General features: G+C 44.4%; 1 protein-coding gene across 1 annotated transcript in view; it reads left to right on the top strand.

The window, feature by feature from the left end:
- Window positions 1-17,269, top strand: part of VEPH1 (ventricular zone expressed PH domain containing 1) — a 96,530-nt gene that overhangs the window by 63,557 nt on the left and 15,704 nt on the right. The window contains exons 11-13 of the mRNA XM_030028909.2: window positions 6,757-6,896; window positions 10,596-10,730; window positions 16,020-16,137. Of these exons, the coding sequence (XP_029884769.1) occupies window positions 6,757-6,896; window positions 10,596-10,730; window positions 16,020-16,137 (393 nt within the window). The remainder of the gene's footprint in view (window positions 1-6,756; window positions 6,897-10,595; window positions 10,731-16,019; window positions 16,138-17,269) is intronic.

The raw sequence follows: 17,269 nt of genomic DNA, 5'->3' as shown, positions 1-17,269 counted from the left end.
CCAACCTAAACAATTCTATGATTCTTTCCTGGCTAAACCTACAGACCTGATCCCTGCTGACTCATCAGATTCCCCTTTGTCAGCCACTGTGCATTGCCAAGTGCAAATGCAGTGAGTTGTTTTCTCTAGAAATGACTGCGTTCCCACAGGTGTGAATGGGTCTTGCTATGTTGTAACTCTGCTTTAATTCCTCTGAAATCCTGTGGGATTACACAAGGTTGATATTTGATTCATGGTGGTTTACCTAACTTGCAATGATGGACTGGGAAAAGTATGCAACATAGCTCACCTAAAGCTCAGCTGATTTACGTACTTGTGTTTTAGGAAAACCCAAAATGTATCTTCTTAAACTGCATATCATGCTGAGTACATAAGTACACGCAATTCATAAATACTGCAATGATTTTAAAAGCACCTTTTTCATTCTCGGTTAGAGTATGTCTGAGTACAAGTACGAATATGGATGTGTTGCATGCTTGGCTCCTAAATGATCCTGCCACGCTTCTAACTTATCCACAAGGTACAGCAAAAATGACCTACTGTGATGAACATTTTGAGGTTTAAATAATGGTTCTTTGGGATCCTTGAATAAGATATTATGAAAGTGCAATATTATACTAGAAATATCAAACCCCATGGTGAATGTTATTACTCTGCTACAGTGGGATACAGTGCATAGACCCTGAATCGAAATTGCTACACAACTGGGGAAATACTTGTAAAGAGTAATATTGTCATTTCTAGAAACATTCAATGCTTTGGTGTGGCTTCTTAAAAATTAAAACGCAGCAGACAAAAGTTAGTGTCTAACAACCGCTGGGTGTTAGGATAACACTTGCCATGTACAATACAGACATTTAGGGGGATATTTTGAGCACAACAGACTGTGATAACCTGTTGAACAGTATTTGCAACATCTGCAATGTTTCTATATGGGATGTAGTACAAGAGAACTCTACTGACATGGTTATATTTGAATAAAAGTTTAAACCTATTTTATTATTCATAATGCTAGAAGGAGAAAGCTGCAGTGGTTAAAGATCTCTCAAAACTTTGGCCAAACACTTGAGCGCTTGGTTATTTGTAAGCAGAATTGTACTTTCCCAGGTGGGAAGTGCTCCCGTGGGCAGTACTGCAGGAAAGCAGTGCTTTTAGTTCTGCTCCTTCAGTGGATGCTGTCAAATTTTGGAAGACGATGACTCAACCTATGTGACTATTACAATTCGTATTTTTAGTTAGAGGTCTGTCTCCGTGCAGGAGTTAGTGATACAACGGGCCACTGGTTATTCTGCAGTGTGTGTATGTCCAGTGAGCCAATCTCACATGCCGTGGGTCAGTCTCTGATGGTGCTATTCATGAAAATGATTTTTTTTTTCCATTTTAAACATTTTGTGAAATGGCACAATGTAAATATTTTTCTGACGTCATTTTCTTGAAAATGTGCCGAGCTTCATTCTGGGCAGTTTCATGTGCCCAGATGATGACAAGAAACTCATTTTGCCTTGCCTATCTATTTACAGGTCTCCCATGACCATAAAAATGAATTCCCATGGTACTGGTGTGTTGGTTTGCGCTTGAGTGAAATACAATAGAATAGTGCTAGATATGGATCAGGGTCATCTTAGTCTTCATCAGAATAGATTTATTATTTAAATACCACTTTCTACTGACTTTGGGATAACTGAGATTAGCTGTTACGTGTTGAAACTGGTGGTTCATTGCAAACAATTGAAAAACTTACATGGTAAACTTTGGCTTGTTATCAGACGTTGCCAAATTCAGCATATCGAATGTAGCAGAAATAGCTATGAGTAATCGCTCATCTCATACCAAAGGTTTGAAAATTGTCTGAGTAGGAGGCTTTTTTCAGTTGATATTGACAAATGAATGCTGCGTTTTTCCAGGAACTAACTTTTTGCTCAGCCAGCGTGGACTCCAGCACTTGAGCCGACATTTATTTTGACACGTGTTGGTAGCCTCAGTATTTTTCTCAGTGTCATCCACAATGGCTTGCTAAGCAATTTGTTAGGGTTTTGTGTCTCTCCATGTATCCTTTGCAGTTTTTTCTTCTGCAGCATTTAGGAACCTCCTCCACAGTCCCATCAAACACACTCCCACCCAGCACTGGGCACCCTTTCTTAATTGCTAACCAGGGGCTGGTATCCTGGAGCTCTGCCACCTTCTGCTCGCAGCTGCGATGACTTCTGTGGGAGACTGCCCAGGTGGGATTTAGTCAGCTTGATGTGGACTTACTGTGGGTGACAAGAAATCTAGCTCTGGACTCTGCTGCCTTGCACAGTTGTTTAATGCACTCCAATGTTTGCCTGCAGCCTTTAAATGCCTCCCAGGTTTCTTGTCAATCCATACATTTGTAACTGAAAAAATAACTGCTGTACTCACTGAAGAGGAAGGCATTGACTGCCAGCTCCTTTTTGCAGTGGCAGTACGTGGTTTATGGTCACGTTTAGCTAAGAGTGATTTCCCATAATGAAGCATTAAACTTTTCACACACATGGACCGAGGCCAAGCCTCCACTTCTGGTTGAGCATATTGAAGTTAAGGTTTTGTTAGCATCTGTGGTGCATAAACCAGGGGTCTTTAGTTTGGACCATGCTGTTGGAAGAGCATTCTCTCAACAGCCTCCTTGGAGGCATCGTTTAATTTTGTGCTTTAATATGTCCCAGGACTTAGGGTCACTCTAATTAACCCCTTCAGTTTCTCAAACTCCTTCTTTATATTGAATGTGAACACTGGCAGGTTTGGGTATGAACCAGTAGGTTTGGGTAATTAGGTTAAACTCAAATTTTCCCCATAGGCACTAATCCAAGAGTGGTGGATTTTATGCCTCCTCTTTTTTCCCTGCTAAGTTGAGTGTGCTGCTTATGGGCATGATGTATCTGTGATCTGCAGCTAAGTTAGTTCTCTTTTCAGAACTGTTATCTCAGTTTAGCAGCATTTGCATCTTTGTTGGTCTAAATTTAAGCCCTGGCTTTCTGCTGCTGAAAGCTTACAGCCATATGCACGCTTCTAATATTGTCCCGCTGTGGATCCTGGAGTATGTTTGTGCTCAGGCGATTGACATGGCCCAAACAGCACTTCCACAGGACTTAGTCAATGTGCACAAATCAATATCGTCTTCTTCAAAGAGCAGCCTACAAATGCCCAATGCTTGGCATCAAGCCACCACTTTATGAAGATTCTTCCCTTCTACAAGGCAACATTCTCCTGTAATATAGTCATTTTTTCAGGCCTGCACAAGAGGAAGGAGTGCCATATTCCCTAACACCAATAAGTGTGCCTCTGTTTTTTGGTATGTTTGGTGAAGCCAAGAGAAGTGGCCCCACTTCAGCTCTGCTTTCCATCGCTGTCTCAAAGCAAGCAAAACATCTTCAAAGTTGCCCTCTGCTAAATGCACTCTCTAGAGACAAATACGGATGGGTTTTCTTGTTGGCCCACCCATGTGTTAGGAGAGCCGGGGCCAGTCTAGGTCCTTCATCCCGTCTCTTTGGAGGGGAGTGATCCGGATGATGTTTGTAGTCCTGGTCAGCCCAACATCATTTTTGACTTGGTTCGTGAACTCCGTCCCTGGGAGGAAAGCTCACCGCCTGGTCTGACCCTCTGACCTAGTGCCTGTGGCTTTTCTTCTGCTTTCACTGTCACTCCTTCTGGCCCCATATTGGCTTATGTGACTGCCTATGATTAAAGATTAACGAACACCCCATTAGTGTCCAGATAATCCAAGCTTCATCTGCTGTGATGTTGCTGATTATACCCTGTAAGTGTTCCTCTGAGGAAGGAGTGCTGTTGTCATCCCTTGCTCTATGGTCGCTACAGTCTGGTTTGTTTTTTGTGCTCACTTCCAAATAATTACGCATTGCTTTGGCTTGTGTGTGTTTCCCCACAGTATGTGTAGTGACTCTAGTGGTTTTTGTGAACTCTAATCTTCCCGTGTCTTTACATCTCAGATCTCCTGTGCTACGGTGGAGTCTCGATGAGCTCTGCAGCCCCTGCTTGACACTGGCGACTTCCTTTTCTCAGCAAATTCGAACAGCTTTGTCAAAGGATAATAGAGTGGTTTCCACTTGCCAGCTTCTGAAGTTTTTTTTCTCCCAGCCTAACAGCCACCTGGCCTCTCTGTAGCATCTTCAGCAGGTTCCAACATCCCAGTTTTGAATATTCTGCGTTTTCAGTAACTATCTGATCCATTGATACTTTTGGTCTAGGGACCCATACTTTTGTACCTCTGATAAACTCATTCCTCATACATCGTGGTTTTATGTGAAATACTGAATTTATTACATTTCTCTCCTATGCTTTCACATCTTGATTAGATGAAAAATGTTTAAAAACCGCAAGTATTTCAAGATGCTCTGTTGTTGGACAGAAAGGCTGCCTTTGATATCAGTCTTCCTTGTTGCTGGCTCTCATTGTCAGTAGATCCAGAAGGCTGTGCTATTTAAACTGTTTCCCGTTACCCAGATTTTTCTAAAGAGTTAGAACTCGTTTTTCCAGTTAGGGTATTTTCTTACAGCGTTTTATTCCTACACCTTCAGCGCATGGTGACTCACCAGGATAGCATGAGACTCTGAGTAATGCTCCCTGCACAGCTGGCCTGTGTCAACCTTCTCAACTGCGTGATTTCATTTTATGGTCGCTGCACGGTGAGACGTGACTGGCCGACTCCGCAGGAGCCTACGCTGCTCTCTCTTCTCGAAAATGCTTTGGCTTTGACCCTGCAGGTGCTGGCAGGCCAGGACCTCAGGAGAGGTGAGCAGTGGTGGCTTTGTGCATGGATCAGTCTGACGGGCTCATCAGCCACTGCAGGGTGGTTTGTGTGTCTGTCTGTCTGTCTGTCATTTCTGCCTTTAGCTAGGCAGCAAGTGCGGCAGCAGCAGCTGGGGCTACTGGTTGTTCCCCTCCCCTTCCAAGGTCAGCTCTCCAGCTGGGTGAAGAGGGTCCCGCTCTCTCCTGTGTTTGCATCAAGGTCATCATCCAAGGATCTCCGCCTTTTGTTTTCTATGCCTTTTTACCTTGGATGGCTGCTTGTTCCTGTTCAAAGGGGCTATAAAACGATACCGCTATTTTAAGTTAATAAAGAAGTCTGATTAGGTTATGCCTAACATGCTGTTATCATTATAAGTAGTCATCCAAAGACAGAAAATGAGGGTTCAAGGTCGATATTTTGCAAAAGCAGAATTGTGCATCTCAAGGGCTTCGTTTCCAGTTAAAACCAGCACAGGAAGTTCAGAGTCAGGTAACATTACGTAGCATATGGCTTTGTACTGAGCAGTTGATCCCAAAGGACACCTTCGGATTGCATGTAGCTGCGGCGGGATTTTTATCAACAGATGACATGATCACAGGTGGCATAAATGGTTGATATTTGACAGAGCAGCGAGAATTGGAGATGCTTTGTCTGTCTGTAGTGTCCCGGAGCTGGGACTGTGAGTCAAACTGCACTTTGGCAGAAAACCTGTGTGTTGAGTGGGTGACACTGAATCACAGCTGCGAACGGACATATCCCACCTGTCCCGGTGCGTAACTCTGAATGCATTTGCAGTCTCTTGTCCGGTTGGACCTGGAGCTCCGTGCCTTTTCCTTCTCTGTGTGTTTTTTGCTGCAAAGTCTGTGGCCGTGCTGGCCGTTGTGGCCCGTGGGCTCTGCCAGTGGCTGCCCTTGCACTGGCTTGCTGATTTGAGCAAGTCACCGTGCCACGTTGTCCCTTGCAGCACGGCAGCAGCAACGATTCCTCTCCCTTGTGTGTTGTCCCTCTCGGGGAACGGCTGCAAAAGCTGCAGCTCCCTGGCTCAGCGTGTAAAAAATCAGGGAAGACCAGCAGACTTGTAGCACATAGGCTTGATGAGAAGCGGGGTTTGTAGGACCTGGAGCCCTTAGAAGCCAAGCTGTAGGCAGGGCAGGTTCAGGTGGACCTGGGCTCTAGGGCTGCAGCTCCCGGGTGGATGGGGAGAGGGGCTGCGGCTGGGAGCCCTCGCGGAGCGGGGCAGGAGCTGGCATGTCGGCTTTCCGCGGGGACGCAGGGCTCAGTGGATGCTCGCTAACGCTCTTCTTTGAAACTGTGGTATTTCTGGTGATGAATTTGTAGGACGGCCTGTGCAGCAAACATGCTATGCGCACGGTAGCGTTGTACACCGATTTATGCATCTTTTGGCTCTGGAGAATCCATTGCAAAGGGGAAGTACCGCAGCTTTTACCAGCGGCTGAGCGAGCCCGTTCCTAGCTGGGAGCCCCGCGCCGCACTCCTCCATCCCTACGGACACCAGCTTTCAGCTGCGCAAAGTCTCGGCAAGGATCCCACAGATGTCAGGCCCCCATATGGCTGTTTCCTAATATGGGATGTTTTTTCCAGCAAACTCTTTAAATAAGAATAAGAGATGCACAGTTTTGACAGATCTGTCTGGTTTGATAAGCTAAACGATTCTACAGAATGCATGAGAAAGCACATGGTCAGGCTGTTTATCTTCTTTGTGCTGTCTTGCACCTTTTGCATTTGGGAGTAAATGATTACTACGTAAGATTTAAAGCACCGGAGACTAGATTTCTCTAGTACTGTCAGATGGCTCGTGTTTATTTTAAGGGCGCAGACACAGCGATGCCCTTCTGAACGCCGCAGGATTTGACCCAGACCGATACCCCGTAGTGGAAATGTATGCCTACGCACTGCTTGATTGCACGTACGCTGGTACAGTTAGGTTTCTGTCTTTAGCTGATTTTAATATTCTGCATATTTATTTCTAGATACCGTTAGAAGTTGTGTAGCAAAGCTGTTCTTCAGCTGTCCCCTGAAGGGCCACTACTGCTTGTACAGTAAATCCAGTTTTACCCTCATCAGCCAGCAGCCTCCACTGTGGATCCATATCATGTTCCTCTTTCAGCAGGTGCGTGCAGTACAAATTAGTGGCACCTCTATATTGTTCACATTGTACTGGGAAAAAAATGTTTTAATGGTTAATCTCTTTAAATACGCTTCTAATCCACAGTGCTTTGTGACCCTTGTGATGTCTCAGAAGTCATTATAGTAGGTTGAAGTGGGTTTGCAGTTTTTAAGTTTTTATATTTCTACAAAATACAACAAATTGAAACTGTCTGGAGAGATTACAAAGTCTGGGGATAAAAAAGTGGGACCAAACCTTATTGTCCTCATTCAGGCAAAACTTCCAGTAAAGTCCCAGGTGCCTTGCAAATGAACAGGAGCATTGCAGTGGTTTTGCAGGGGACCAGAATCAACCCTGAGACTGCGGGTGGAGGTTGGAGGTGCAGCACCCACTGGGATTTTTTTACTGCAGAAGTTTTGACTGAGCAGGATTTGCAAAGCTGATCAGTGCTGTTCTCCTACCTACCCTAGAGCTATTTTCTCATGTGTGATACCGTTTCGAAATACAGCCCAGTATTTGGACATACATGGAATTTCCTAATAGGTTACGAATAGTATGAAATTGTAAGAGAAAACCCTACATTCACACTTCAAGATGAAACAGATGGATTTTGTGTTAAAATAGTAAGGTTCAGTTTCTTAACCTATGCAGAGCCATTCACCACAGTTGATCCCACCCTAATGCAACCTTAGAAATACAAAGGTTTTATCTGAAATTTAAAACACGCACGGTGAGTTATGCTGTGAATTTAACAGCTCAAATCACTCTTCCCTGTGTTTGCTCCTAGAAATAAATACAACAAATGTTTTCAAAAAATGCAGGTCAGTAGGAGGTAGTCAGGGAAGGAGAGGACAGTGACAGAACAGAGCAAAGGAAGCAGAGGCAGAAACAGGAATGAGAAGACAAGATGAAAGGGGAAAACAAAGAGGTGAATTACTCTGTAAGTGAAAACCTGAAGAAGGAGGTTGAATTTTAAGAGGACCTAGAGAGAATAAATGAATTATGTTACAAACATATCATTTTATTCCTGATGAGAGGAAAACAGGTGTTGAAAAATATGGACAAAAATACTAAGCCACACAAAAACAAGAAAGGAGGACAAGAAGCAGAGGAGACGGGCAGCAGAGCTGGCATACCTCGCTCGCCACTGTGCAGCCTCCGCCGCCCCTGCCACCAGATTTTAACGCAATGACCTCTGCTCTGTCTGTGGTTCATGGTTTGAATCAGTCGCACTGACAATTTAATCACTGATCCACCTTTAATCCCTGGTGCCTAGCCTTTTCCCGATACGTTTTTCATTGAAAAACCTCTCCCTTTAACCCCTTCCCAGATTACCCTGATTTTGGCCCTGCTAGTTCCATCTTTTATCAGGACTATCGAGTTCCGCATAGTTCCCAGCTCACAGGGGCAATATTACTTTCCTTCCCCATCCCACTTCTCCCTGAAGCTTTGCTTTTATTCCCTACGGTCTTGCTAGTTTTGCTCTGGCTGTGCCAGTGCTACCCCCGGCCCCGAGCTCCCGTGCCAAGGGCCCCCCAGCAGAATCCCCCCAAGCTGCTGGGGCCAGGCTCAAAGCAATGCAATTCGGTTTTGTGTCTTTGCAAATATGTTGTAAACACAGAACTTTTTTCTTACGGGGAAAAAAAATGATTCCTCTTATGTTGCACAGAGTGTTTGAGCCGGCTGTGCGTCGGGGCGGTGTTTAATGTCAGATTTTTTATGTTTTTCTTTTGTTCGAAATCCTAAAGCTTTTAAGTACTGGATATATAACCATTATTAAATTAAATACAGGGCACTAAATTCAGCCCTGAGATAATGTTATTTAAGCCTGTGAAATTGTACAAGAGATAAATCTGACATAAAACATATTTATAGTGTGTTAATAATAAGTTAAATGAAATGCTGGTGATAAAAATGTAGTTTTCAGCAGATCCATCATAGATTCACAGACAGGCGACTAATAAACGGTTTCTGAAGATTCCAGTACCAGTTGCCATATTTTTATTCCTTTTTTGTCAGTCGCTCCATATTCTGTTTGACGCTGCATTCTGCAAAAGTAAAAGGGAGAAGAGAGACTTTTTCTCTCAGGTCTCCAGAACAGATTCTTAACTTCATAACCCTGCTTTCTATTTCATTTTAAAAATATTAGTGAATAGTTATATCCTGTTTTGAAACCCTTGGATGGAAGTTGTGAAACAGTAAATTATTACTGCAGGGCAGTAGGAAGAGAAGCATAGGTCAGTGAAGATCTGAGAAATTGCCTTACAGATCAGAGATGATTAACAAAACAAACAAAACTAGAATAAGCGGTGATGTTAGAGAGATTATTCAATAGACAGGGTGCTTAGTTTCACAGATTCGTTCATTAAAATAATCCTGATTTATGGTTTTGTTTCTCTCATCAGGCAGGACAGTGTCACACCGCCGTGGTAGCACCAGCAAGGAAGGGGCTGCCTGACGCGTCCCTTTCTAACGCCTTCCCTAGAGTCACTCATAACTTTGCCAAACACAAACTAATTGGGCTGCCATTTTCTCCTGCCAGGTGGCTGCCTGGAGCTGACTCCTTCTCCCTTTTAATTTGGACAAAATGATCTGGCTGTTTCTGACAGCTTAGCTGGAAAAAACGCCTTGCCTCGGCCACGGTAAAATTCCTGGTTGAGTCTTACTGAAGTGTGTCTGTGTCAGTTGGATGCCAGACAGTGGGATTAGGATTGCTGGGTTTCTGTTTGGAAAGAGAAGAAGGAATGTCCATCCAGGAAACCTACGTTAAAAGGACATTGTTCGTATTGCAAAATCAAATACTTGAAATATGGAAAATCAGATTTGCTTGTACACGCTTAACTTGGCTTCTGCATGCAAATGCATTTTTTAATTACAAGATCATGTAACAGATATAGGAGAGGCAGAAACGCTAAGCTCTCTCAGCTGCAGTAGTGTTCTTGTAACATTGATTTTGTGCGCAGTTTATACAATGAGGAACTTAATGCAGTTGAAATATTAGAATAATTCAAGGCAGGATAAGGTTGTATCCTTGCTGTCCTTTGAAACAGGGAGCTTTGGAGGTGAGAGCACCCAACCCAACCCAGGTTTCATCTTGTTTTGTGAATGTTCAGGGCACGAAAATTCCTGTCCTCTGCCAGCAAAATCTGTGTCGAATGTGTTCTGTGGAGTTTTTTCTCTTGCATTTTATCCCCCTGTCTGTTCAGCGCAGTTGCAAACGTTGCACTTTCACTCTTCCCCACACAAGGACCAAGAGCTGCAGTCAGGTCCAAATAAACATATACAAACTTGCAGTGGTGCTAAGCATCTTTCCACGTTAGCTGGTAAATGACACATCTTTTCCAAAAAGATGCACGCCACTGAGATCTACACCTGGTTCGCAGGGGCCAGTGCTGCTAACATTTTGATAAACTAGCATTTCAATACAAAAATGACATGCATGTTGCTATGCGTAGTGGTAGTTGATAGATACTCTTTGGTGAGCCACAGACCTTAAAGACATGTAATATACAATAAAAAAAACCCCAAGGAAATATTTGAGGACTTATCTAATTGTGTGCGTATTGATGAGTTGTAACTCCTTATGGAGAAATGAACTAATCCGTGGTTATTCACATGGCTGTCCCACTGCAAGAACAAGATACTCTTTGTTAATGGCCAAGTCAAAAATGCTTGAAATCCTGTTTTCAACATTTTCTTCAGAGCTTGTTTGCAGAACCTTTGTCCATACAGAGTAATTCTGTGCAAGTCCTTAAGGCCCTGTGGGAGAAGACACAGCTCAAGGGGACACACAGTTTTGAAACTGCCATGATCCAGTCTACATTTCCACACCAAAAGGTAAGCTTTTATTTTTCTCAGAAAAAAAAAAAAAGAACCACTTTGCACTGACTTTTACAACAGCTGTACAAAGACCTTTACAATAGCTACAGCAAGTCTTTGCTGTGCTCAAATCGTGAAAAAAAAACCTCTTTCCCTGCCCCTTCCCATTCTTTGCCTTAGCTCCGGCGTCTTCTGAGCATTTGCACTTACTGACATGCCAAGTCCTCTTCTCCTGGATGGCCATACGGCTATCCATAGTGCGTGCTTCTAACCTCCCTTCCACGTGAAGCACTCGGCTTGTGGGGAGGTTGAAAAATGTTCACCAGCCATTACATTTTCAGTCTCTGCAGAGGGTCCACAGTGTTGTTTTGTACTGTGCTTTGAAAGGGCTTCAGGCTTGTTCTCCAGCCCGTCATACATGCTTCATGTGGATTGTTCCCGACGTGATGAAAACTAGTGATGCTACATATGGATTTTTTTCCTGCTTGCAGTCTCAAACTCTAGCTTCAGATTAGCTGCCACTATGGACTGTTTGGCAGCCGCTTGGAAACTCACCTAGTTAAGCAGAGACTTGGATTTTATGGAAATGATCATTTGCGCCTCCACCGTTAGTTACCCGCATCAGTTTAAAAGATTACTCTTTCAAAGCTGTTTACTGTCTCCAGGATTTCAGCGAATGCTATTTCAAAGCTATTAATCAGGCTTCTTGGAAAAGGACGCTGTAGGATTGTAAAACAAATTTCTATTTATTCGTCAACATCTCGATCCAGCTCAATTGGATGAAATGAATTGTCAAACGTGATTTTGAAATATTCTTTCTCAGAATATTGTACGCATGAAGATGTCTGACTGAATAAGATTAATTTACTAAGGTTATGGCTGATTTGAAAACAGGACTTCTGTTTGAAACACCTTCTGAACCCCCAGGATAATGTTGCATTGAAGTGGGAACTCCTGCTGTGGCTTGTAAGAGGAGCAGGGGATCCCCACATCTGAGACCCAGCTTATGGGCCGGTTTTACTTAGACACAGTGGGGCTTGCACTAAGTATTTTAGCTGCTATTGAAATCCTAGCCTGACTCATCCAAAGGCATTAGAACTGCTTTTCTGTTCAATACTGGCTTAACTTGAGTCCATGCCAAGATCTACTAGTCAAAAGTCAGAGCTGGTGGAGTGTATAGGAGTTTGGGGTGAATAAAGAGCTTAGGAAAGAGCGTGCCTTCACGGGTAGGATTAGATGTAGTGCATCATGCACACAAAGTCTACAAAATGTGTCCAACACCCCAGAAACGTGATTAGTCTCCAGTGCATCAGTTGCATAATCCTACTACTGCTCGGATACTAGTGTTTGGCCTATTTTGGGAACTTTCATCACTCCATGACATTAGGAGTATCTTTGAGCTCCCAAAATAACAGAGCTGGAAAATGAGATACTGATCTTCACTGATTTAATGAATTAAGCAGTGAACCGAAGTTTGGAAACTCCAGGAGCTGCAGATTGCCTAACAGCCTTCGGAGGCTGAAGATAGTCATGCAGGTGTAAAGCATCTAAAATGGTAGAAGACTTTAATATTCAGTCTTGGTCTCCACAGCATGCTGCTGGATTTACTTTCTCAGTTTTGTTTTTGCTTATTAATACAGAACCTGAGTTTGTTTCTAGTGAAATTTCCGTTCAGTTTACTGAGAAAAATCCCACTGCGTTTTCTGGGAGCGAGACCTAGGCCTGCCCTAAGGAAGATTTCCTTTAGCTTTTACATTCCCCAAAAATCTGGCCACAGCATTCCTGGGATGACCTAGTCCTTACTTTGCTTGACAGACTAAGCTTCTGCGGTGATCTGAAATTTTTGTTTCAGAAATTCTTCCCATTGCCAATAGAACTTCAAATATTGTGAATTGATTGACAAAATTATTGTAGTCATTTATATTATTCCTCTGCCAGTAGTGCAGGAAGCAAAATTATGGGGGTGTGGTTGTTTCAGTAAGCATAGCACTTTAAATTTAAAATATTTTGAAATCTATTGATACAAATGCAGTGTCAGCATCCTGTATTACATTTTGCATTAAGTTTTATGCGTAGTGTGACAGCAATGTCTGAATGCTTTATCAGAACTGAGGAATTTCTGTGCTGTAAGTACGTGGGGAAGGTCTGACCCCTCTGACCCTGGGGCTAATCCAGGGTAAATGAATTTAGACTTCTTTTTCAGTATGTATTCTAAAGCATTTTGCAAACCTGGAGAAAAATCTGTTACGTCAATGATTTGTTCCAGAGTAAATTCTGAGAAATAGTTTCAGATCTACATCACTGTAAGCGATTTCTGAATTTGGCCGAAGATGCGTGTGCAAGGAATTGCAGCGAATACCTGGCTTACAGAAAGCATGTCGTGTTTCACTGGGCAAGCCTGTTCATGCCACAAAAAATATTTATACAACACGGCTTAAGATGTGCCAGAAGTAAAGCGTTTCCAGATGTACATCCTTACAGATTTCCGTTTGGTTGCTTCATAGTTCTTTATCAAAGTACAGGCAGGCCACATTACAAAAACTAAGCCCGTTTTGAGCTCGTTGCTGAATTCTTTGTGTTGACTCATGCTGTGTCAGAAGAGTGAGATGGTAACTACTTTACGAGCCCCATGTAATGCCTTAAAGAGAGTCTTTTGTTAAGCAGTGTTGCAATAGAATAATTAACATTTTTAAGCTATTGTTAGTTCTGTTCCTCCCTCGCCTTTGTTTGCTATCTCACTTACGCAGCAGAAAGAAGTGCGGTGTTTTCACAATGGAGTCACTGAAGTTTTCAAGATGATGGAGCATGGGGATGAGATAAATCTCTCCTCTCCAATTAAGCTTTTTCCTCGTGCTTCCCCTCCTGAAATAAGTGGCTTATTGCAGATTATTTCAAGTGTACTAGAGTACAGAGTGGAAAAGAAAGATTGCTGCATTGATATTTCAGGGATACTTGTTCTCTTTCAGTCTAGAGTTGCCTCACTGCAGCCACTAAAAGATTTTTTTCACGGGATGGAGAAGCTCCCAGGCTTTCTGTTCGGCGTCATCCACGTGCCCTTACGACGCCCCACCACAGCCCCCCCGAGAGCAGCACCATCGTTATTTTGCCCACCTTCCGTCCTCCCAGATGCCACGGCAGGAGGAGGATCAGGGCGCATTGCTGGCCATGCTCTGCCCCGCCGTCGGGAGCCTGCAGCGGGGAGGAGACCCCGGGGGGGGGGCTGCTGCGGTCTGTCCCTCCCGAGGACTCGGCTCTCCGGCCCAGGGAGGATCTGCTCGGGATCCCACACCACGCGCAAAGTGTCTGAAGGGAGGCAGGGAGCCTCGGACCGTTTTCTCGGCCAGAGAAATAGGGAGAGAAGCTGCGCGGCGCTCCTGCTGCGTAGCGCAGCAGCCAGCTAAATTCCTCCAGTGTGCAGAATTCCTCTTTGGAGGAAAGTAAGAACTTCAGCAATGTGTAAAGAGCAGTTACAGAGCAAAATAATCAAGCTTTACCCACGATCCCCAGTATAAGCCAGTTTGAGCGTGCTGGGGCAGGGCAGCCCAGCAGCCGGCTGCGCGGAGGTACGGATGGAGCTCTGACCCCGGCGAGCAGGCACCGGAGGCATACGGAATTGCAAAGCCAAACGTTACGAGGGATCCCGGGAGTGCAGGGGACCTCTCTGCTGCAGCCTGGCCGCTCACCTCCCGGGCGAGGGCAGAGCAAAGAGCCGGGCTGTGGGGCTGCTGCCCTGCAAACCCATCTTGCAAACAAAGCCAACGTGTGTCCGAGCCCTTCGTCCTGCGATCGTTCTCTTCCCGGGTGTTGTGAAGCCCATTTCTCTGCATGTTCCTGCTGGAAAGGGAAGAAAACCTTTGTCGTTCGGAGCTTCTCGGGTGACGCGAGTCGTGCTCCCCGTTCTGCCTTGCCATCCTTCCTTCAGACAGCCTAAAATCCATCAGGAGATGGCCTCTGGTGTGCAGGAGCGGGGGGCACCTGAGAACCCCTGTTAAGTTAAAACTCAATGTTTGGCTCAGCTGAGCTTGTTATCCAGGGCGATGGCCAGAGGACTGAAGTGGTCTCGGGCATTTCGGTTCTTGCGAAAACAGCCAGCTCCTGCCCATTTCTCGGGTTGAAAGAGGCTGGAGAAGAGAGATGCCGTGCCGCCGGGTCTCCCTGAGCCAGCCGGCCTCCTGCTCCCTTGTCCTTCACTAAAGCTTTTCTGAAAAGGCCTGAATCGAACAACTCCGTCCCTTGCACAGCCTTGTTCAGTGTGATGAACTAATGTCCCTGGCAAGGGATGGCATTTTCCCCACTGACTGCGTAAATCCGTGTTTTCTTTGGGCTGCAGCGTGCAGTGTTGCAGATCTCTGAAGACCCCACACAAATAAATAGGAGTGTTTTCTGAGCGGTCCTGGCAATTCCCTTTGTGTTTGCAGCGAGTAACTTGGTTGCTGTTATTTAACACCAACGTTTGTTTAAGTGCGAGATCACATTCTGTTTTAAAATTAAATAACGCAGTTTAAAACACACTGAATTATACAGTGTTATTAATCGCCTCAAAAGGAGTATCCTCCAGCTTTTCCCATACTTGAAGCTACAAGTATACTTTCTGTAGGTTTCTTTGATCAAATTAGACATTCAGTTTACTTTGCAGATGCATAATCCTTACTTCCCTGGCTTGTCACTGGCAGAATAACATCTTATTTCCCTGGGTATGTTTTGTGTGAGCTAAATCAGTCCCGTTGTTGCTGTGTTTTTGAAAAAGTTCGTATTAACATTCATATTAAACATTCATATTAGTGCTTCTCACAGGGGGCTGGTTTCAGAGCCTACATTCTTTCTTTAAAAAAAAAAAAGAAAAAGTAAAAGTAAAGTGGTCCCCAGCCACTAACTCCTCTGCTCTGATGGGGGATCCAGCTGGACAGGAGGAAGCCCCCAGCACTGCAGCATGTTAGCAGAGACCACTACTTTCTGGCTCATTGAAAAAGTCCTGAGAGAGGGCTGGAGATAATAAAGGTGGTTCAGCTGGTGGGAAACGTGCTGCTGGCAGCAGTGTTGAAGAGGCAAAAAAAAAATCCCAGACCAGTCCTCTGCCTCCTACAGACTAATATATGATTTATATATTAGCTGCTACTGATGATAGAGAGAGAGATACGTCCTACTTAGCACATTTGCCCCGGCAGGTTGTGTGTCCGCAGGAGACATATGGAAAAGGACGCTCGTTGGCGCCCGCTGCGCGTCCCTCTGTGATTTCTGGTTACGAGCTGTTAACCGTACAGCCGTTCACCTCGTGAGTGAGTTTGGTTTTTCTCATTATTGGCCTAGGACCTGGACCACGTGCAGATGCACCTGGAAGAAGTGAGGTTCTTTGATTTATTCGGCTACAGCGAGGAAGCGGGAACTTGGCAGTGTTTCATGTGCAATAACCCTGAAAAGGCAACAGGTAAGCGGTCTGCCTTCGGCGCTGGTGGGCTGCGCGCGGTGGTGGAGTTGTGGTGGGTGGAGAGCGGAGCTCACAGATAACGCTGTGTCTCTGGTGATGGTGGCAGAGGTCTGGGAAAAGGGAAAGCAAACTTTCCAGCATAGCCCAGACAGCGTCTATTTTAATTTGAATTCTCCATTAAACTCCTCTCGTCTCAGCATCTCTGATGAGAGACAGTCAAGCACAAACCTTATTTGGTCTATGCTTAGAGGGATACAATCCAAAAATTAATGTAGACTCATAAATCTGCATGACTACTAACCCCTGAGGAGTGGGAGGGATCCGCACCTATCTTGCGGTGTCCGGATAAAAGAGTTGCATCTGCTGGACCATGTCCCAGGTCCTCTGGAGACTGCACAGGTGCCACGTGTCAGGCGACGTTGGCATAGATACTACACCCAGTTCTGCGAACGAAGACGACGTGAATCATTTGCTTTAATATAATCGAATCCATAGTATGCATCTTCTTAGGAACAAGGCAAAGCTCAAGAACAGCCGTAATACTTCAGCTATATCAGAAAACAGGGTGAGTGGAAACTACACTTTTCCCAGGTAAAAGATCCTGGTGACCTTTTTTTGAAGTTTTCTGATACTCATGTGTTTTAGATCAGTGTACTGAAATTCAGAGGAATGGCCTTTTTCTTAGATGTTTTTTGCCACTCTGTAAAAGTCTGCACAATTCTTGCCAAGAATTTTGAATATTTGGGCCAAGCCTTTGAATAATTGGCTGTTTCAGCTATTTATTTTAACAGCTAGCATCTCTTTATATTTCATCAAACCTGAATTTAGTAAGTCTTGCAAGAGTGGCACAGCCTCTGCTTCAGGCCGGGCTGCCCGTGCTCATTTCGTGGGTGTTTGACCATCTTCCTCCTTCCACGACTCTCATGGGACTCAACAACCATAAAAGAAATCACGGTTTGAGCTGAAATTTCATCTCAGTACTGTGGTCTTGCTGTGGTTTGTCCATCACATCGGTGATAGATGCATGTCAAGCTACAAGGAAAAGGAGTCTGTCTTTCTTAAAATTTCAAAGCTTAATGAAATAGCTTTGTTTTGAATTTTCAAAGACATTTAACTAGTCCAAAAAGGGGAG

The sequence above is a fragment of the Aquila chrysaetos genome, chromosome 10, assembly GCF_900496995.4.
Source record: "Aquila chrysaetos chrysaetos chromosome 10, bAquChr1.4, whole genome shotgun sequence".
Lineage (NCBI taxonomy): Eukaryota > Metazoa > Chordata > Aves > Accipitriformes > Accipitridae > Aquila > Aquila chrysaetos.
This window is presented reverse-complemented; position numbering and strand designations above follow the sequence as displayed.